Here is a 23,694-nt window from a genome sequence, read left to right on the forward strand (position 1 = left end):
TTAAGGGTTGGGGAACCTTTAGGAAGTAGGACCTAGTTGGAGGACTACTACAATATAACAGGCAGCTTCACACTGCTGCTGCTCCAGCTGGGAGCTGGTCCAACCTCTTTCTCACTTCCTTGTCATGATGAGCTGTGTCCCTTGAGTCTTAAGCAAGAATAAACCCTTCCTCTCTTAGGCTGTTTCTGTCCTCAGTCTATCACAGCAACAAGAAAGCTAACAGATGTTTCTCATTTTACATTTAATATCAATTCACCTGAAATAACTGGGAAGGGTAGGGTATTTTCTTAAGTAGTGATTGATGGGGGAAGGAGGGCAAGCCCGTTGTGGGTGGCTCCATCCGTGAGCTGGTTGCCCTAAGTTCTATAAGAAAACAGGCTAACAAGCCATGACAAGCAAGCCAGGAAGCAGCATCCTTCCATGACTTCTGCATTAGCTCCTGTCTCCAGGTTCCCGCCCTGCTCGAGCTCCTGCTACGATAGACTATGATGTGGAAACAAGCCAAATAAACTCTTTCCTCTCCAACTTGCTTTGGGTTACAGTATTTCATTGCAGCCATAGAAACCCTAAGACAGACAAGATCTTACCATGTAGCCCTGGATGGCCTAGAAAGCTAGATAGACTAGGCTGGCCTCAAATTCAAGATCCACCTGCCCTCTCCACGGTGCTGGGACTGAAGGCATGTGCCACCAACCTAGCTTGGTTTTATTTATTTTGTAATACAAAGACAAGTAGTTATATGAGTTTTGCTATTTGCTTGTTGCTGTGTTTATGTAGAAGTTTTACTTCTCAGAATGCCTTTCATTAACATGGAATCATATCTTAAAAGTACAGATATCAGAAGAGGAAAAAGAACTTAACTACTGTATTGATTGTGAGATGATTTTTGCTTTGGTTTGATGCAGCCACCCAAATTATACAAGATCAGAAAGCCTTGAAAATCTTGAATCAGAAACTGTCCTATAACATGCTATAGAGGTTCCCTTCCCTTCATCAACAACCCCCCCCCATTTTTTTTCTTTCTTGACAAGATCTGACTGTGTGGCCCTGTGACTTGGAGCTCATTATGTAGACAGGAGTTCCACCTGATTCTGCCCCAAGGGCTAGAATTGTATGTGAGCATCTTAAATTATAGTCCAGAACCATCTGTTGGCTAAGATATATTGGTCATTTTCACATTTCAAAGGTGTCAAAAATACGTACTGGGCACAAATGCACATGTCTATAACTCCAACGCCAGACAGAAAAGCAGAAGGATCAAAAGTTCACCCTGGGCTAATAGAGACCTAGATTTTATCCCTAGTACTGAGCAATAAAAAAAAAATGCATTCACTATTCTTTAAGTGAAATTAAGCATATAGCTTAATACAGAAATCTAATGGTAAAGCTTCCTTGTTATAGCAAATTAGCAGAGAAGATCCAATCATTCATTTATTCATTTCTTACTATGTAATTAAAAACTAAGCTAAGCTATGACCTGGAGACTCAGAAACTATAAGGGACAGTCTTTTCATTCATTTACTTAAGACCCATTGGTGATATAGAACAATTTGGGAAACATTTAGCATTTTAAAAGCATTATAATCTCTTCTATCAGAGCGTATGAGGTAAAGCTCTGACAAGCCCTGAAAAATGTCTCATAATCCATCTAGGGTTCTTTATAAGTAGGGAATACTCATATAGAAAGCACTGTCAGATTATGTGTCTGTTGGTTATATGAATAGAAAGCTAGGTGGAGAGATGGATGGATGGATGGATGGATGGATGGATGGATGGATGGATGGAAAGATGGATGGATAGATGGGCAGATGGGCAGATGGGTGGGTGACTATAGGTACTTGGTGAACTAGACAGTCAATGATTTTTATTTATTGTTATTGGCCTATAGATTAAATAAATTGAGAAATGAGCAAATATTCTCTAATATAATCATCAGATCTGAGAAAGGACTCACTGTCTTCCTGGTCATCCCTTCTTTTGTGTGTTAAAGGGGCTAATGGCTGACTTTTCCTAAAGCAGTGCATGGCTTCTCATCCTCCCAGCCATTTCCTCCTTCACCTCTGCTCCAACCAGGCCATTGAGAGTCTTACTTTGCTTAATTAGTCCAAAGGATTGTTCATACACTCAATATAAAAGACTAAGAAGCTCAGGTGAGTAAAGAGAGGGTGAATGAAGAAAAATGGGAAGTTCACAGAGCCTGTGTCTAGCTCTCCTAGGAACAGGAGTGTCTGGAGTAGATCAGCACCGCACAGCTCTGTCCATGCTGCCCCTCCTGGCTGCTCTCAGCTGCCTGGTCACAGCTCTCAGCATATTCGCTCCAAAACCAGAATCATGTGTGCTTGAGATGAACCACAACTGGATTCCAATTTTACAAACCTTTACAAATCTAGGGTCTAGTTCTGTCTACATAAAATTCTAAAAGAGAGATTCTAGGTGTCTCATATTAGGTCAGACACTTATCATACACTCCTAGTCTATAGGTCTGTGGGACAAGCTGCTGTGGTGAGCAGAGAACCAAGAGTGGGACCCACCGACTTGTTAAAACAAGAGCTTTGTTAGAGTAACAAACTGCAAGGATTTAAGGATTAAATAGTTTTTAAATAATGAAAAATAAAACCGTGATATTTGAAATTCGAGGTTTTATTATTGTTTATTCATATCCGAAAAGACAGCTTCGTAAAGATGCATCTATTGCAGCATACATTCTTTGCCATTCATCCAATTATTCTCTCCGCAGCAGGATCTTAAGAAAGGAGCATACGGCACGCAAACATGAGGGCTTTAGGACAAAAATTCTTTATCTTCATTTTCTTTTTCCTTCCCCTCCCCCACCCCACTCCTTCCTCCCTGTCCCCCTCCCTCTCTCCCTTTTCCTTTCTCTCCCAATGCTGGAGCTCTATCTCCAGGCTTTACTCAGCTAGACAGGTGTTTTGTCACTGAGCTCCACTCCTCAGCCCCCACCCAATTTTCCTGTCTTTATAAACTATCTAAATTCTGTAACCTGATAGTTCCCAATCTGTTTTCTTAGCCATTGTCCTGTTAGAATGGTGTTGAATGTATTCCCAATCTTTACTGTTATAAAAATGACTCTGCAAATTATTATAACTTGACTGTGAACTTCATGGAGCAACCTTAAATTTCCTGAATATTTTAATATAGAGTACCAGCTTACAAGCATTGGTAATTTTATCTGAAGAATTTAGAATCAAAGGGGAAAGTTGGAGGTCAAGAGACTCCACTAAAAACCTTCCTCTGCTTTTCTTTCCCTTCTGAAGTATTTCCTAAAAGTTAGGATATTGTTGGTTCAATAGACTATGAATATTTTTATACTTTTCACATCTAGAAGTGATGTATCAACTTACAAGGCTACTAGTAACATTATCTTTTCCCATTTCAGGGTTTTCTGGAAATTGTATTGGTTGTGGAGAAAGAGGATTTCGATATTTCACGGAATTTTCCAACCACATTAACTTGAAGCTCACCACCCAGCCAAAGAAGCAGAAGCACTTAAAGTACTACCTAGTCAGAACCTCCCAGGGCGTGCTATCAAAGGGACCTCTCATCTGCTGGAAAGGTAATCAAATACCAAGAGGGGGAGGGGAGGGAGATTCTGTGATGGTAATAAGTGACCCTTACAGGGTTCAGAGTACAGGTGTGGAATACATAAATAGCTCAAGTTCAGAACCCTGCTCAAAAATGCAAAGCCCTCTGGGAGGTAGTTTGACTTGCCCCTCGTTATAATTAAGTGAAGCACCTGAGAGGCAGGAAAGTGCAGGACTCCAGATCTGTCTCCAGAGAAAGTTTGCGGCTCTGGGGCTGGCAAAGGACCTCCTGGCTATCTTTCACTTAGAACCAGAGTGCAAAATGTTCTCTGTGCTTTATTTCAGTTTGTTAGTAGTTCTTGCCAGTCTATGTTTTTCTATTTTTATTTTACCAAAACATACCCAAATAGCAATTCAGTCTTCTAGACTCCTTGGGAAATACATGATTGAGTTGACAGTTTTGTTTCTTTGGAATTAGCAACAATTTAGGTAGCTAATCTCTACAAAGTCCCATCGCCATGTGCTTCCCAGGCATCGCCACAGTTTTAGCTACTATCCTAATGTAGTTTCTTTGATGCTGAGACTTTTTCTCCATAGAATAGTTGTCTTTATTGTTCTTGCCTACTGACTATGGGGTAGCTGAATAAATCCGAATGACAATAGCACATTTGTCTCTGGGTCCTGCACCATAATTACTCTTGGCTGCATTTGAGGTGGCTGTTGCATGTCCCAAGCCTTTGTCATCAGAGCTTAAATCTTGTAAGCACTGAATCTTAAGAATATCACTCATAGCTCTTTATCCTGGCAAAGTCTAAAGAATTGTCCTCTAGAAAGTCTTCTTGAATACCATAAATTGTAGTTAAAGAGTAAAATCTCTTTAACAAAGTTTAAAAACTCAAGCATTGTCTCTCTGACTTTTTCTTTTAGCTTTTGTTTTATTTGCATAAATATGATTGACTTCTTTGTGCACAAGGAGTTCATGTTCCTAGTGAAGAATAGCATTTTCATATTACTTGATTAATGATTTATTGATGTGTGTGTGTGTGTGTGTGTGTGTGTGCATGCATCCTCACGCTACCACAGCACATGTGGAAGCCAGAGGACAACCTGTGGGAATCTGTTGTCTCCCTTCACTATCTGGGTACCAGGGGTTGAGCTTCTATGTCAGGTTTGGTGATAAGCACTTTTACCCTCTGAGCCACCTCACTTGGCCACTTTATAAAGTGGCCTCATATTTATAGCAGATTTTATTTTGGAACAAATTGTATACTTATTTATATAATACCACATAATATCAATATGTGTCTATGCCCATAATATGCATAAGATGAAGTTAAACTTTATGCCAAAATACAGTCACTGTTTTCAGAATGCAGCATGGGCTGCTTCAGAAAACTGCTTTCAGTCCTTGTGTGTGCCTCGTTACCAAGGAAACTTTCCCTAGAACCCTTGTAACCCTGTTACAACCACACATTCCTATTTCACATGCTACTTTGTGAGACTAGTACTTGTATAATTTAGTTGGAACTTGAAGACTGAGTGTCACAGCATTCACTGAGTCAGTATACAGTACATTAAAGTCATACCAAAACCTCAGTAGTATCAGATACTCAATGCAAAACTCACCACTGTATTATCAATAATCATTTTGAATATCACTTACCTACTTCCTTTAGTAAGAACTAATAATAACAATTTCCTTCTAATTTGTCTCTTCTATCTATACAGTTTTTATGTTTGAATATTCATTAAGATCGAGTGAACATATGAAAGCAGGCTACATGGATTCAAAGTTACTATGACACATTTAAATAAATTATGAACAACAAGTTACCTGGTATTTAAAAAACAATGTTTTTTATAAATTATTGACATTGTACCGTCTATCTTACCCATAAAACTATCCAAACTATGTTGGTTATGGCATTTTTTGTGTGGGAACTAATCTGAGGGCCATAAAATTGTGATTTCTTTGCCTTAAGCATAACACCTGGCCTAGTCTGGACAGGCTGTTGGAGATAGCAATTAGGACAGTCGCTACCGTTCAAGAAGTAAAACCTTGTTTCAGTGATCTTGTGAATTGTGTCCCGATAGCCTGTTAAAATAAAAACCAGCTTCTTCATAGCCCTTTTTAATTCCTTCTAGAATGTAGAAGCCGACAATCCTCTGCTCTTTGCCACTCCACTAAGCCAATTTCTTCAGTATCATCAAGTGTGGCTCCAGAAAATGGAACAGCTAATGGATACAAAGCAGGCTTCACTCAGACAGGTATGAAATAGTTTTATGTTATTGTACTTAATGAAGCATCTTTCAGCTTACTTAGCTGGCTTGAGTGAGATGTTTTCAAATATAATACTCATTGAGTATTATTAGGATACAATTTGACCTACTAATGGAATTAGAAGCCAGTGTTGAGATGGTAAGTCTTTGGAGAACCAGGACTTGAGTCTCAGTGGTCTTGCCAGTATTAGACAGAGAATGGAGAAAACTGACAGGTGGAAGAAAGTCGAGGTTAAATGTAGGATGGGACATCGGGCTTTGGATATGGAGTATGTAGAAATCAAATACCACAACTCTGGGGTAACACATACTGGGGACACAGGACACACTCACTAGAGTAGAATCCTAGGGAATAGCTGTGTTTAACCCCTAAGATGACTCTCATCCATCCCCTCAGAGTTCAGGGAACATCATGGAAGAGGAGATACAAAGAGTACAAGAGACAGAGGGGATCAAGGACACCAAGGAAACAAGGTTTCTAAAAGGAAAAAGAAAAAAAAAACAGAAACAACAGAAACCCTGAGATAACTGGAGAGAATAGCACGCTAGCTGGTGTAAAATAGGCTCCAGGATAGATTGGGTACAACCACAGTGGATGGACCCAGGATCTGTCATAATGCTACAAGACAGGAGCTCGGTTACAAATAACTAGATAAAAATCTTAGTGCTTGAAAACTCTAGTATATTATCAAATCTGGACAGCAGAATGGGTGACTGATTCAATTGTTAAGTGGCTACAAGGAGAGCTTTCTAAAAACTCATATATTATATGGCACTAGTCAGAACCTGAGGTCAGGGTAAGACTTCAGGCAGAACAAAGTGGCCCATGCTGAAGGTTGATGAGCTATTGGTTATTTGAGAAAATTACTGAGGAGTAACATCACTGGATCTTAGGCAGTAAGAAAGGTGCTGTAACTGAGTACATGAATTATCTCTCAGTTCCTTTCTTTGTACCTTGAGAGTTCATATGTGCTAGCCATTGTCTGCTTCACCACAGAGTTAAAAAAAAAAAAAAACCAAAAAACTAGCAATGCACCATGCTACTTTCAACTTTCATGTGAGCCTCTCCTGGTCTGGTAAACTATTTACAAGGTGAAAGTATTAGAGTATGTCAGCAGAAATACAAGTATAACAAGGCCAATTTCAGTAGGACATATTTACTGTGTGCCCATAGTCAGCAAAATCTGACTGAACCTGAAAAACAATGTTCCTGATCCTGAGCAACTTTTAAACTGTTAGGATATTTAGATAGAGCCTTTTACCTAAGACAGCAGACTGTTTCTAAAATAAATGAATGTCATGTCACTAGCTATTTAAGAAAGAAAAAAGTTGGTATTTGGCTCTTGGCATTGAAAGACCAGCCTTCATTACATCAGCAACATGCCTACATGGCTTCCTAGAATATTATTTTAGTGATTTTATGGTAATTTTATTTTCCCTTAGACCTTGGAGATAATAATATGAAAAATTAAAGCTATAGTGTTAAAAATTAACACTTACTTCATTCCAATAAGTGCATATCAAGTGTTCATTACATTCTAAGAACCTTATCAGGCATCATGAGGCAGGGTTCCAGTACTTGACTAACAACCCCCATAATTTAAAACCACGCATAGAAGGGATTAAAAACAATAAACCATGCTAGCTTTTCTACAAGGCAGGCTAGATGTATAAATAACAAGTTGTCCCCTGAAAATACTAAAATGTCATAAGCACTAATATATTAATTAATCATACCAGGAAATATGTTTTGAAAACAATTCTTTGTTGTTGTTCTGAAAGAAGAAATCAGTCTTTTGCAAAGATTTGGACTTTAGCCAAGGATCCCCCAGTGCCCTGAGGAGACATAAGCAAGGGAGAGAGAGAAGGTCACTGACTGACTCACAGTAAACACAAGTGGCCAAAGGTTATTTCAGTATTCCTGGGTGGAAGGTAAGAGATAACTTGACCCAAAATTCATTGTTAGCAGATTTATGTGCAACTCAGATAGTTTACTAGAAGAAAAACTCTTCTATAAGGTGTCATTGGAAGACTTTCATAGCGATCCATTTATGTGTATAGTTAGACACAGACTGAATATGACAGGCTGTAAGAATTCCATGTTAGCATTATGGTGTCATGATAAACATTAGGTATAAGTTGTTTTTATGATACGTTAAGATTCACCCATCTATAGGTGAACTGGACTACTGGTAGACAAGGTTTCTTAGCCTGAAATGTGAATACACATTGTGCAGCATTGGAGGCAATGATTCATTTATTACCCACAAGCCTTGGCTGTTCTAATTTGCACTACTCACCCCTGCATATTTTCATACAACATTTTGTGTCACTGGTTATTTAGATTCCAGTCACCAATCCCAATGGATTATTTTACCATCGAAGTAGCTGTGTCTTCAGTTACCTACGTTATATACATCTGTCTCCCACAGATACACACATTATTTAATCGGGACAAGAATTCAAGAACAGATAAATATTTTCTAACCCAAAGTCTTGAAATTTTTAAGTTTCTTCTAAATATTTTGTTGTTAAAACTCTTGGAGTTAAGCCAAGGAGCCATTTTTAGTTAATTTTTGTGTATGGTATAAGGTGAGATTCTAAGTTGGTCTTTTTATATGTAGCTTTCCAGTTGCTCCAGACCATTTTATTTAAGATAGAAAAAGTTTATTTTAGTTTATGGCTTTTAAGGGTTCATTCTGATTGCTTGACCTCTTATGGTTAAACATCACAGCAATAGGAATGTGTAGACAATTACAAAGTCCCTGCTGTGATTCAAGATAATTGCCCATGGGCCCCTCTAAAATAAAAATAAATTACATACTTTAAACATTCAGTGACACAGAGAGAACATTCCTATTCCAAAAGGGAAGAAAAGAAAGGAGAAACGTCCCCCCTCCCCCAAAAAAGACTGAGACACAGTAAGGCAAACAGTAAATCCTGCAGCTCCATGTCATCATAGAAACACCAGCAGGTTTATGCAACCCTGCCCTATGGCCTTGGTGTTTGCAAACCATATGGCTTCTCTCATGATTGGGTCCACTTGTTGCTTTTCTTAGCAGATATTCTTTGTTTGCTCTCTGATATCCTCAAGTCTCTATTGCAGCCATGGATTTTTACCCTCATAGTTTTATATAACATAATCTCAGAGGCTTCTGGCAGAGGATCCAAACCTGCTGCCCACTGCCTAGACCCACAGGCGTTTCTCTGGAATCTTAGAAATTACTGTGACCCCAGGAACCCTTGCATTCTCAATGACTCTCCCCAAAACAGGACTATATGGACGACAAAGTTGCCATTAGCTTAAAAAGTAGCTCTCTGGACCCCCTTGAAGTATGGTTATGGTGGTACAGTCTCTGGGTCCCTGGGCAAGAGACCTAGAAAAACACTTCCCTGGGAAAGCCTCTGGGAGCAGGGTATGCTGGAAACAATTTCTTCCCAAGTGAGTCTTTCAAGTGAATTTATAATTCTACCCTTTGGAACCTGTGATGGTAGGATCTGGCTGACTCCTGAGATGCACTTAAAGTGCCTTCCCTATAGTATTAGATGTTTGGTTTCTCTTTAATGACACTAATCTTCTTTTAAAACACTCACACACATACATACACTCTCTCACTCTCCCATGCACACACACACATATACATACATTCACACATATACATACACACACTCACATATATATATAGTGATATATGTGAATGTACATACATTCACATTCATACACACACTCATTTATATATACTCACATATATACTCTCACAAATATACACACTCATACACATGTACACACACATACACACATACTCTCAAACACACACACACACACACATACATACATACTCACACACATAAAAACATGCGGACCTTTCTTATCTATAACTTTCAGTTTGTTCCTTTTCTGTCCAGACTAAATGCTTTTTAAAAACTCTTCTCTGCTTTTTGTTCTTAATTCTCATTAAGTGTAACTAAAATACGCCAGTAACAAATATGTTACAATCTGAATGCTAATCTGTCTTGAAATTCTCTTGCCAAATTGAGTAGTCTGTCAACCTTGGAATTCAACCTCTCACAGTTTTGAAACACGCAGAAAATGTAGACAAATCCTTTGCCAGAATGTAGCACTCGTGGCCTTTAGTAATGTCCAATAGAATCCTTCTTTCAATCTTAAACATTATCAAGACAGTCTCTACTGTCCACATTTCAATGTCTGATCTCTGAGCTCCCAATATAGCCACTCACAGTATTCTGCTTACAACATTCAAGGGCCTCTTAGCCCAAATCTCCAAATTTCTCACTTTGCTTTTCTATTTATCCCAGTACCTGAAAATATATATTAACCCTGGGATAATATTATTTTATTAGTGTGAAGATAATGTTTTTATCTACCTCTAGGCCAAAGACAAGCCACTTAAGGCCTGCCAAAACCAATAATAGAATGACTTTGACAAAAATTCTGTCAAAAAGGCTAGCATATGACTTTGTGGGCTCAATTTTGTCTCTATGGACCATTTATCCATAAAACAATTCTGTAATTATGTTGTATGATTGATTTGGCATAAAAATGAATATGTGTATCAAAGTGCTTTCTTACTTGAGGATGTAGCTCAGTTCTATAACACTTGCTTTACAGGTATGGGGCCTTGGATTTGAACTCCAGACTCACAATGAAACAAATCATTTTCTTCAGTTTTGTTCTTTCTGATTTTAAATGACTGAGACATTCAAATGAACCTAGAAAAGTCCTCATGAGGTTATCCTTGTTATTGCAATCAGAGACACTGGCTATGAACTGGGACTTCCCTCTCTGTGAGCCACTGTAGTAGTAAGTTCTTACTGTTGTAGCTAGTATTTTAAAGAAGTATGAGTAATACCAGACGAGAGGGCTTGCCTCAGATGAGCCAAACATGACATAGACATATAACAGAGGCAGATGGACTTACCACAGATCCAGATCCAGGAAGAATGTCTCAAAAGTAGAAACACAAAATGTTGATTGTGAAAGAAAAGACTCACAGTTCAGTATTTTAAAAATATAACTTTGTGTTATTAAAAAGAACCAGAATAAATGCAAAAATCCCTAAGTTATGAAGCAATAAGAATATGTTAAATATGTAAAATTAATACAGAACTAGTTTCAAAGAAAAATGGCACCTTTGAACCAATAAGAAAAAGACAGATCAATATTAAGATATGAGAAATTATGTTAGTAGGTACCTCATAAAACAAGAAACCTGAATAGTTAACAAATACATGGAAAGATGATTATCCACTGTGGTAATTCTACATTAAAAACATGAAAAGCTGCAGGACATGGTGGTACATGCCTTTGATCTGGGCATTCAGAAGGTAGAGGCAGATGGATCTCTTGAGTTCAAAGCCAGCCTGTTCCATAGAATGAGTTCCAAGACAGCCAAGGCTATACATAGAAACCTATCTGGAAAAAAAGAAAGAGCAAGGGGGGGGAGGGTAGGAGAAGCCAATATGTATGTATACATATATATGTATATATATGTATATATCTCAAATATCAAATTCACAGTAATTTCAAGTATGCCAATAGTTGGCAAAATTTCAAAAACCAGAAAAGAAAAAACACCATTGGTAAAGTGTTAATTGTGGAACTGGAGAGATGGCTCAGAAGCTAAGAGTTCTTGCTAATCTTGCAGAGGATCCAGATTCAATTCCTAGCACAAAGAGGCAGTTGGCTAACAACCATCCATTACTCAGGTTCCAAGGGATCTGACACCCTTGTCTCATGAGGTTTGCAGGTCCTATGTGTACATGGTGCACATACAGACAAGATGGCACACACAAGGAAAACGTTTAAATATTTAAAATATCTAGCATAAAGAATGTTAGTCGGTGCACCAGTTATTTTGTAGAGTAGAAAGTATGAGCATTCTGTAGTTTAGCTGTTCCCTAGATAAACTTGTAAGAGTCATCTACATGCCTCCTCTTCACAAGTGCTTCTCGTAATTGATTAAGGAGCTCAAGTGTTCATCAGCAGTGTACTGGGAAGAAATTTATAGAATGAAATACATTACTAAGAATGAGCAAACAGGGGCTGGGGATTTAGCTCAGTGGTAGAGCGCTTACCTAGGAAGCGCAAGGCCCTGGGTTCGGTCCCCAGCTCCGAAAAAAAAGAACCAAAAAAAAAAAAAAAAAAAAAAAAAAAAAAAAAAAGAATGAGCAAACAACTTCCTGTATCCAGCATTATGACTGAGGCTCATAGATAAGATGAATGTCATTCATAAAAGATCCTATCACTGTTGTTCCATTAGAATAAGGACAGACCTAAGCCATTCAGGATTGCACGCCTGTGGGCACCTAAACAGAGAGGAAGGCGGTGGGTGATAACTGCTCTAACAAATACCTAAGATAAACTTACATAGAGCAAAGGTTTCTTTTGACTTGTGGTTTCAGAACTTAGTGCCTGTGGCCAGTTGATTGTTGCTTGAGGCCCATGATGAGACATCCTGGTGGGGAACACACACTGGAGCTGCTCACTGTACAGTGAGGCTGTTGCTGTCCTCTGTCGTAATAATGCTGTAGTCTGGAACCTCCAAGTGGACGATGCTCTCTAAAATGTAAAATCGGGGAAGGGGCTGGGGAGGTGGGTCGAGTGCTACAAATACTTACTGAGCATGCATGAAGACTCTGGACCCCCAGTGCCCGTATAGAAGCCAGATGCAGCAATGTACACATTTGTAACTCATTTGCCCTTATGGGAAGATGAGCTATGGGTACAAGAACCAGGTAGCCTGGCATGCACAGCTGGGAATGATGAGAGACCTGTCTCGAAACCAAGTGGAAGGCAAAGACTGACGACCAAGGTCGTCCTGTGACTTCAGCAAGTGCACTATGTATGTGAGCCCCTTTTATACACACATGTACTATACATACAAACGCATGCAAACAGTAAAACATGTAAGGTTACTGTGGCAACCCTGAGCTGGATGTGCATGGTTTCCTCCCAGTACTTCTTTTTCTGGGGGCTCTGGGATTCTAGACAGAGTTTCTCTGTGTAGCCCAGGCTGTCGTGGAACTTGCTGTATAGAGCAGACTGGCATTGAACTCAGAGATCTACCTGCCTGTGCCTCTCAACTCTGACTCCTTCATGAACTGCTTGACCTCCTTTGCTTTGTCTCCTGTTTAGGACTGCTGTTTGAGTGTCCAAAATGTTTAATGTTATGCTGTGTGCTTCTGAGGCCCCTTACTCGTAGACTCATCACTTGGCTTCCAAACCCTGCCCTTGGACTCCTCTGTCCCTCTGACAACTGTCTAGAATGCAGTCTGTATGAGAAGTCATCAATAAGCTGACCTCAATAGTAGCCATCTAAGGTCACTTTACTCCTAGCACTGGGCCGGGGCAGGCAGATCTCTGTGAGTTGGAGGCCAGCCTGGTCTACAAAGCAAGTTCCAGAACAGCCAGAACTACACAGAGAAACCCTGTCCCAGAGAAGAAGAAGAAGAAAAAACCCCATCTAGGATAAATAAGTCTGTTTCAAAATTCAACAATAAAAAAAGTAAACAGCCAGGTATGGTGACAAATACTTATAATTCCAGCTACTCAGGACACAACAGCAGGAGGATCACAAGTTTAAGGCCAGCTTGTGCCACTCTGAAAGACTGTCTCAATTCAAATGAGTGCAGGAAGAGAAGCAAGGGGAAGAAGGCAGGAGAAATGTGTGAATAACAATAATGTTCTAGTAGTGTGAAAAGATGCAAATTAAAACAACAATAAGTGTGTGCATGCTTATGTGCATGTGTTTAGGTCATAAAGTAGATAGAGCAGGACCATGAGAAAGACAAAAATCTAAAGAAAGGGTGGAAAGATTGGGGACAGCATTCAGTGCTGTCTGTGTAGGAAGGAGTGGGCAGTAAGAGGGGTGGCAGTTAAATGATAAAGAGGATGAATGATAATAAAATATAACACACACACACAAATGTGTGCACCCTCACACGTGGCACACACGTGGACACATACATATATATAAATAAGAATGGAAACCATTCTCTTTCCAAAAAATGAAATACCCTTTTAAATTCTCACCAACATGACTGCCTAAACATGAACTGTTTGAACAAGGACTCCAGAGTAGATGGGGGAAAGACCACAAGACTGCTAACCCCACACAAAGAACTGCCAGCACTCAGGAGAGTTGAGAGCAGAACTCGTCCTCCCCAGGGAAAGCCCAGGGGGGGACTGCTTATCTAATACCAAGTGGTCAGTGCCGAATACATAGGAACAGCAACATTATACAGACCGAGACAGTGAGCTAGTCATATTCAGAAATATGTATACATACATATATACATGCAATGAAAAAGCAGACCATAAATTTGAAAGAGGGCAAGGAGGGGCTTATGAGATGGTTTGGGGGGAGGAAAAGAAAGGGGGAGAATAATGTGACTATATTACAGCCTCAAAAAATAAAAGAAAAAATTATACAATCTCCTACTGTTTTTTATTAAGTGGTGGGGGAAAGCTTCCAGTCGAATGAGTGAAAGATCAAAATAAAATTGCTTCTACGTATAAAAAATAAAATGCTGTAACAAAGTCCATCGTGTTGTGCTACACTGTAGAATGACTAAACTGTAAAGGCTGACCGCACTGAGCACTGAGTATATGCCAAACCAACAACAAAACAACAACAATAAAAAAAAAAAAATAAGGGCTGGGGATTTAGCTCAGTGGTAGAGCGCTTACCTAGGAAGCGCAAGGCCCTGGGTTCGGTCCCCAGCTCCAAAAAAAAAACCAAAAAAAAAAAAAAAAATAAGCCTCACCTTTAGTCCCAGCACTCAAGAGGCAAAGGCAAGTGTACCTCTGTGAGTTGGGGCCAGCCCAAAGCCTACAAAGAGAGTTTCAGGACAGCCAGGACTACACAGAGAAACCCTGTCTAAAAACAACACAACACAACACTAAAACCCTTTAATACATGCATTCAGTGTAAGATGGGAAAAGTTTTAGGGGAAAAAGCAGATTTTTAACTGCTTGTTAAGCACATGTCTTGTTTATTCAAGAGAGAAGAAAATATAGATCCATAGAAAAGTGTGTGCAATATCCGTGGCAACTTTCTTTGTGATGGCCCCAAACAGGAAACAACTCAATGTCTAAACATAATTTCTCTATACACACAATGTGATGTTATGCATCATGGTCATAGCATTGGAGGTGATCTCAAAAGATTTCTGGGAAGTTAAAGCATCCAGGCTCCCCAAATATTCATGATTCTATTAATATAAACTCCAGACAATTCAAGATAACCTGGAAAAAAGTGGGTCAATAATTGCTTATGGATAGAAAGCAGGGGAGAAGAATTAGGAAGAGGCATCAGGAAACTGAAGGATAAAGATACAAGTATGGCTCTTCTCACACAATGTATCCTGATTAGAGTTTCCCCTCCCTTTACTCCTCCCAGTGCTTTTCCACCTCCCCTCTCATCTGGATCCATTCCTTTATGACTCTTATTAGAAAAGAACAGGTTCCTAAGAGGCAATAACAAAATAAAATATAATAAACTGAAACAAAAGACATCAAATCAAAGTCAAACAAGGCAAACCAACAGAAGGAAAAGAACCCAAGAGAAGGCACAGGAATCAGAGACCCATTTGTCCTCACACTCAAGAGTCCCTCTTCTGGCCTCCTCCAGCAGCACCATACATGTGATGCACAAACATACACATAAAATAAAAATAAATCTTTTAAAAAATTAAAATCACTCTGCGTAACCCACTACTGAACTAAACTTTTACTTTATATATTTAATAAACATTATTAAGTATATAAAATACTATTTGTCAGCTTACATGTAAGCATTTTTATCTTTATTTATTTATCAATAATAATAATATCAATAATATCAATTTATTCTACTATTTTGAAATGTTTAACGTTTTTAGAATACCTGGCTAGTTTTATGTCAACTTGACACAAACTACAGTGACCAGATAGGAGGTAGCCTCAACTGAGAAAATGCCTCTATAAGATTGGGCTGTAGGCCAACTTGTAAGTCATTTTCTTAATTAGTGATTAACAGGGAAGGGCCCTCCTATTGTGGATGTGGCCATCCCTGGGATAGTGGTCCAGGTTTCTATAGGAAAACAGGCTGAGCAAACAGCAAGGAGTAAGCCAGTAAGTGATAGCCCTCCATGGCCTCTGCATCAGTTCCTGTGTTCCCGAGTTGTGAGTTCCTGTCCTGATTTCCTTTGATGATGAACTGTGAGGTGGAAGCAAAAGCTAAATAAACCCTTTACTCCCCAAGTTATTTTTGGTCTTTAGTCCTGGTGTTTCATTAGCAATAGAAATCCTAGCTAGTACCTGTGTGCATGTGTTTACATATATATGTACATATATGGTATGTTCATATGTGTATAGTAAGTTTCTCTTCCATACCTAGTTTCTACATGCCTGTCTACAAGCAGATGGTCACTGTAATCAGTTTCTTATGGGCCTGGTATGGCTTGAACTTAATGAACTGAAACCAGGAACCAAAATTAAGTTGCTTCCATCAAATACTTGTTTACACTGATACAAAAGAAGAAAGACATCTCTAGATGTCCTTTATGCCTATTTAATCAAGGGAAAGTAACAATTCTCCTTGACGCACCTGCTCGCTCCAGAGGCAGCCGGTTGTACACTGCCTGCATGTCTGGCTCACTTTCACATTGCTACAACTGAGAGGTCCTTCCGAGCAAAAAGTGTCCTCTCTTTAGTGCAATGAATCACCATGCTTCTCAAATGTGCCGTAATTACCTAGCCTGACCCAGCACTGGAGGGTGTTTATAATGCTTCCAAGTAAGTCAGCAATGAGTAATGTCTACATATATCCTGGGTTTTTTTTTTTTGTTTGATTTGATTGGTTGGTTGGTTTGGTTCTTTGAAACAAAGTTTCTCTATGTAGCCCCGGTGGTCCTGGAGATCCACCTGCCTCTGCCTCTGCCTCCTGAGTGCTGAGATTAAAGGCATGCGCCACCACTCCAGGCTCACATACCACTTCTTATTTGTGTATCAATGTCCAGCAATTGCTGAACTGATGTGTGCTCACCCATAATCTCTATAGATCCAATCTCCAGGGAGGCTGAACCAGTGTAATGTGGCAGTTCATTTTTGCAAAGACGCTAACTATTGTGGAAACCTTTGGATTTTTGTCATTCCAACAGGGAACAATGGCATCTGAGTGTGGTTTTCACTTATATCTCTCTTATTATTGACATTGAATCTCTTAAACTATTTAATTTTTCTATGAACTCTGTATTTTTTGCCTTTTTCTCTTTTAAATTGTTGATATGTTTGAGTCCTAAAAGAATTAGGACCTAAGATAAGAACTTGAGTATTGGAATTTATTTGGGAAGTGATGCCTAGAAGCAAAAGTAAGTCAGTGAAAGCAAGTGTTTTCTATGTGATTGTTATAGCCCCCAAAGGTATGTACCTATCAGATTCACTAAGAAGCATACCAAAGGCCTTCCAGAATTACCTTCTAAAGACATGACTTCTACCACTGAGGCAGTTCACTAATTGAGAGCTGCTTCTGAAGTATTATATTCTCTTGAATTTCTGGACTGGTTTACAGTGTTCAGGGATCTTGATGGTCTTGAAGAAGGCCTAGAGACAAAAGACTGCAAAAGTCAGGTGTGAGCTTTGTAGGAGACTTTCTCCAAGAGAGTGAGTTCACAAGGCATTGTCCAGTGGAGCCCCTATTGATATTGAAGGTGGGCCAGTGAGATGCAGGCCAACCAGCAGTTGCTTTTTTTTTTTTTTCTCTTTCTGGTTTTTGTTGACTGTGTGTAATAAATTATCTGTGCTGTCACATGTGGTTCCTCTGTTTTACTTACATCATGCTTTTTTTAAAGATTTGTTTATATTATCGAGTACTTGTGGCATTTTGAATAATGATTTTATTGACATTGACATGTAATTTTACATCATACAATTCAACCATTAAAAGTTTGCAAGTTGGAGGATGTAGTGAGTTATTGATACATGATCTCACATAAAACTCAGCCTTGTTTGGAACTCTTGGTCTTCCTGCCTCAGTGCACCACCATGTTCAATAGTCGTCTTCACCCTGAGGAGAATCCTCACAGTCCTTGCTTAGCCCTCTCCTCATCTGAGAGCAGCTCTAAATCTGCCTTCTGTTTCTGCAGTTCTGTACTCCAGACATTTTATTGGCATTTGCCAACTGGCTCCTTCCACTTGACTCGTTTGTTGCATATGCTGGTAATCTATCTCCTTTCACTGATGAGTAAAAGTCTATTCTCTAAACTGAAATTTGTTTATCCATTTGTCAATGAGTGGATATTTCTGTTAACATTTGGATACTTATTGGACTCTCTGGGACTCACTGGAGGACTTTATGGCCAGCATGTTCAATTCTCAGTCAATGACCAACCAACCAATAAAAGGAAGATAATTCTGAGAACATTTGCAGGCAGTTCCTTTTTAAGACATTTGCTTTCACTTCTAATTTCGTGCCTGGGAGAGTTGGAGGAATTATGAGCCTACAAGACTGCCCCATTTTGTACTTTGACAAGCAATGACCAAAGACTCTAGCTTCCCCCCACCCCCATTCTCTATCTCTGTCTCTCTCTCTGTCTCTGTCTCATACACAGAGAGAGACAGAGAGATAGAGAGCGAGTGCTCTCCCTGCCCCTGCCTCTAGAGTGCTGAGACTAAAGGAGTGCCCCACTAACCCAGTTCATTCACTCCTATGATTATGTCCTTTGAACACAGTTTGTTTCTGTTTTCATGAATTCCAACTCATTTATCTTTCTTCTTCTGGCGAAAACCATCTTTTTCTTTATTGCTATGTTCTTGACTCATACCTAAAAAATACTTGCATAATGCCAAGTTTATGAGCATCATTTCTACATTTTCTGAGAAGGATAAAGCTTTAGATACTACATTTAGCTGTTACATATTGCTAGAGACAAGGTCTCACTGTGTCATCCCAACTAGCCTGGAACTCTATATAGTCCAGACTTGCCTCAAACTCACAGAAATACTATTGCATTTAAATCCATTTTAACTTAATTTTTGTGTGTAGTGTGACGGTTGAGGACTATTGTATAGGGCTATGCAGTTATCCCCGAACTAATGGCCGGAAAAAAAAAATGCTTTCTTGTCCAATGCGTTTTCCTAGCACTCTTGTCCTAGCACTCACCATTCGACTGTTCTTAAGATGAAAGGGTTAATGTGTAGATTCTAAATGCCGTTGCTTATCTGTGTGCATCATGTGCCAATGCCACGTCTATGATGTTGACAGCTTTGTGTGGGACTCTGATCTGAGAAAAGTAAGTTCTCTAGCTTTGCTATTCTTAGATTATTAGATTATTCATAGATTATTTTGGTTCTCCGAGTCCCTTGTATTTCCCTGTGAATGTCAGGATTGGCTTGCCAGTTTCTGGACGAAGCTCATTGGATGCTGGTGCAGACTGCAGTAAATCTCAGAACGCTTGGGCAGCAGTGCCCACTTACCCTTACTAAGTCTCCTGATCCATGATCACATGGTATCTTCTCATTTACTTAGTTTTCTTTAACATTTCATAATAGATCTTTTTACTTCTTCTGAGCAACTTATTTGTAGTTATAATCTTAGTGCTTTTATAAACATATAATACTGAATGAGCGTATTAAATATAATCAATAAACTTAGATATTCCGTGCTTTATAACAGTGTACTGTACCTTATCACGTACACGTCAAGCAGTTCAGCTTTTTACCTGAGTCCTTGGGATCTGAACCCAGGCCTTTGTGTTCATCACTGACCATTTTATCTACTGAGCCTTGTCACCGGCTTCCACACCCTTTTAAAATATTATATTTTATATGTGGATAATTTAATATATGCATAAAATGTATTTTAATCATATTCACCACCCCCAACTCCGCCTCTCCCCTCCCCTTGGATACATTCCCTACCCCACTGTTTCCTCCAACTTCATGTCTTTCTTTGCCTAATGACCCAATGAGTCCTGTTTGCTCTGCTCATGTAGTCATGGGTTTGAACCCATCCGCTGTAGTGTGGAAGACCATATAGTTCCTCAGCTAAAGGTGGAGCTCATGAGCCCCTCTCCACCCATGCTGGAAGGTCTGTGTGGCTAGAGCTGCTATAAGTTAATGAGTGTGTCATATCTAGAAGACACTACTTCATCCCAGCCCTCCTAGCCTCTTGTTCTGATAGTCTTTTCATCCCTGCCCCACTAATCATGATATTCCCTGAGCCTCGGGGAGAGGCCTGGTAAACGGCTGTCCCATTTATGACTGACACATTTATGATTCCACAGACACTCATTTTCTGCACTTTAAGCAGTTGTGAGTGTCGTGTGAACTACTGTCCACTCCACAAAGAAGGTCCTCCAATGGTGCCTGAAAGCTGTGCTGAGCTGTGAGTAGGAAGACAGTGCAGAGGTCATTCTGATTCTATGTCTATTGACCAAAACAATATTACTAGGTTCACACCTAGGGCCAATGAGCTTCCCCACCATTGACCACCACACATGGTTTCTTCCTGTGGGGCAGGCCTTAAGCCCACTTAGAAAGCAGTTGGTTATCCCCATAACATTCTTGTTGTTACTGCACCTGTGATATATATCCTCCTGCTCCTCAGCATTGTAACTTTCATGAGCTTTCTCCCATAGCAGCCTGCATAGCATCTTCTGATATTCTGAAGCTACACAAGGACTCCTTTTTTTTCTTTTTCTTTCTTTCTTTTTTTTTTTTTTTTGAGTTCCCATCAATCCCAGGCTAACCTTGAACCTGTGTGTCATCCTCTCACATGCTTGGATTACTGGCTGAGCAGCACAGCACTTGTAAATCCAGTGCTGGAGAAGGAGACATGAGGACACCTGTGGCTCACTAGCCAGTCTTACCAAATCAATGAGCACCGGGTTCAGGAAAACCCTGTCTCAAAAACTAAAGTGGTAAGCAATTGAGGATGTTGCTCGACATGACCTCGGTCTATTTCTGCACATATGTATTCATTCACACGTGAATGTATACAAGTACAATCGCATACACACACATAAGAAATTTATTTGTACAGTGATAGATGTATTTCATTAAAATGTAATTTTGAAGGAACTGTGGACATAGTTTGGATATGGAGTGTAGATACCCACCCCAATGACAGGTCATCTGAGTTTGATGCACTACCATGACCTAAAGTACAAAATATTACATGGATCAAGGGAACAAATATATTTGATGTACTTATAATAGCACCTAACATATACTAAATCCTAGTGCATGTGTCTCAAATAAAAATTAATTAAATCTGAATGCATACACATTCTTCCTAAAACATCTGAATGGTTCCAGGAGAGAACTAAACCCTCCCTCCTGTTTTTCTCAGCTCACCCATGCCAAATTAACCTTTTTCCTGCATATCTAAATGCTTGCTAATTTAAACAACCTCTCTCATTTTAAGATTCGCCGGCTCTCAGTCCAGCTAATTCTGCAATCAATTTAAGTGGAGCTCAGGACCTGACCTGGAATAAGAATGTGGTGAAACCACTGCCTTTACCTTTGCAGGTTGTAGGGAAGCCTTTTATTGCAGGTGATGTTTTCCTTCCTTCCTTTCTTTCTTTTTTTATAAATAACAAAAGACTTCTGTGAAATTTCATTGACAAATATTTGAAAACAGATGCTTGCATTCCCTGTAGCTGCCAGTTGAAGATGGCCATGGGGCTGCCTAGAAGAATGCAGTGCTAGACAAAAAGCTCTGCACTCGCTGCGTTCCAACCAGAGGAGTCAAAATGACAAAGAGACGATAACCACAGTTTGATTCTGCTCAACAAACATTTCTTAATGCTCCTGCTGTGACTAGCAATTGAGGTTATAAAAACAAATAGTGCCTCCTAATCCAGTAAAGCTGATAGGCCTACACGATCTGTTAGTGTGCTTTAGCCAACATCTCAAATGATTGTGGGTGGATCCTTAGAAGAGATTGGTCTTAAAAATGGAGAGGGAATGCTGTCCAAAGGAGTGGGAGGAAGACAGCCCACATTCCAGTCACAGTAGAAACACATGGCTGTAAGAAACCGAGCACTAATGTAGCAGTACACACCTCTAACCCCAGCACTTAGGAGGCTGAGAGGAGGTTAGCCTGAGCTACATACAAAGATCTGCTATTAAAAAAAAAAAAGAAATAAAACAAGCAGGAAAGGAGGAAAATTACAAGACAATGCAAGAACTTTCTTAAATACTGAACTTGAAATATAAGATGCACAACTCAAAGTGTCAGGTGATGAGTGGTCAGTAAACAAGAAAAGAGCCACAGGAAGGCAGGCTGAGGAACATGGAGTTCACCCTACACTTACGGAACAGAGAAATGACCTGTTCTAGAATTTGAACCAGATCGTTTTGGCAGTAACATATAACAAACAAGAGGTAGAAATACTGCTGTGAGGTCATCTCACTAGTTCAAGTGAGGGATGCCGAGGTCCTCAACCAGAGTGTTAACAGGTTGGAAAAGGGAAGGCAAAATGAGAGTCCCCAGGAAATGAAATCAGATGGGCCTGGCAGACTACTATGGGCCTGAGGACAGTGTCTCAGGCAACAGCCATCTTTCTGGGCTAATGATGCCATCGCTTGAGAGAGGAACTGTGGAAGGAGGGACAGACTCTCCAAGAGAAGATTGTGTGGACATGTGGAGTCTGAATGAATGGAGCTGTTCATCACTCACTGATGTGTACTATGGAGGAGAGCTACAACCTGTAGGTCAAACCATCAAGGTTAATATCAGTCATGAAAGGTACGGGAAGAGGCAGGCTGTGAGTAAAGGATGGAACCCTACAAAAACCCAGTGCTTAAGAAGAATAAATGGTAAGACAGCGGAGACAGAGGACTGATCATTTTGCTGTCTGTTCTGAAGGTTAGCCATCACAGTGTACAAAACCCACCTTGTCTTCTCCTCCAACCCAGGAGTTGGGGGTTTGGTTTAAGCAGCTGACAACTGCCTGTAACTTCAGTACCAGGGGAATGAAGCTTGCCTGCATGCCTGCCTTCCTGCCTTCCTGCCTTCCTGCCTGCCTGCCTGCCTGCCTGCCTGCCTGCCTGCCTGCCTGCCTGCCTGCCTGCCTGCCTTCCTGCCTTCCTGCCTGCCTGCCTGCCTGCCTGCCTTCCTGCCTTCCTGCCTGCCTGCCTGCCTGCCTGCCTGCCTGCCTGCCTTCCTGCCTGCCTGCCTGCCTCTCTCTCTCTCTCTCTCTCTCTCTCTCTCTCTCTCTCTCTCTCTCTTCTTTCTTTCTTTCTTTCTTTCTTTCTTTCTTTAAGACAAGGTTTCTCTGTGTAATAGCCCTGGCTGTACTGGAACTCTCTTTATAGTCCAGGCTGACCTCAACCCCATAGATCTGCCTGCCTCTGCCTTCTGAGTGCTGGGATTAAAGGAATGTGCCACCACTCTTGGACCATAAAGATGAAATCTTAAAAGAAAGAAGAATTAGGCTGACAACTTCTGAATCCCCACTAATCACTCCTGATATCCCCACATGAGAGAAAGCTGTTTGCTCTTTGCCCTCTGGTAGACATTTACAGCTGCTTCTAGATTCTTTTGAAAAGAATTGAATATGAATCTGACTAGGCCTCTAACAATTAGTTTATTAGAAATACAATGGACACAGAGATGTTCGGTGGTACTAGGAACATTGAATCAGCAAGCTCCACAAAATGAGGAATTCAAGGTTTTTTTAAAAGAAAAAAATCACAAGAAATATGTTTTGAAAAAAATATTTTGCTTTGAAATTGTCTGCTATTTTCTGTGAAGACCTGAGTTCAGTTCAGCACCTACACCAGGCAGTTCACGACTGCTTGTAATCTCAGTTCCACAGTATCCAACCTCTCTTTGGACACATGCAGTCACATGCAGACTCTCTC

The 23,694-nt window shown here is 40.0% G+C and overlaps 1 protein-coding gene across 7 annotated transcripts in view; it reads left to right on the forward strand.

Moving 5' to 3' along the window:
- The window catches only part of Greb1l (GREB1 like retinoic acid receptor coactivator), a 236,824-nt gene that overhangs the window by 135,831 nt on the left and 77,299 nt on the right, over positions 1 to 23,694 (forward strand). For 6 of the 7 annotated variants that reach the window (XM_039097272.2, XM_039097267.2, XM_039097268.2 and 3 more), the window contains 3 exons: positions 3,398 to 3,574; positions 5,688 to 5,810; positions 21,251 to 21,379. In XM_039097272.2, the coding sequence (XP_038953200.1) occupies positions 3,398 to 3,574; positions 5,688 to 5,810; positions 21,251 to 21,379 (429 nt within the window). The remainder of the gene's footprint in view (positions 1 to 3,397; positions 3,575 to 5,687; positions 5,811 to 21,250; positions 21,380 to 23,694) is intronic. The other variant, XM_039097270.2, reaches the window with a different exon arrangement.

Source organism: Rattus norvegicus, chromosome 18 (assembly GCF_036323735.1).
Source record: "Rattus norvegicus strain BN/NHsdMcwi chromosome 18, GRCr8, whole genome shotgun sequence".
In the NCBI taxonomy this organism is placed as follows: domain Eukaryota; kingdom Metazoa; phylum Chordata; class Mammalia; order Rodentia; family Muridae; genus Rattus; species Rattus norvegicus.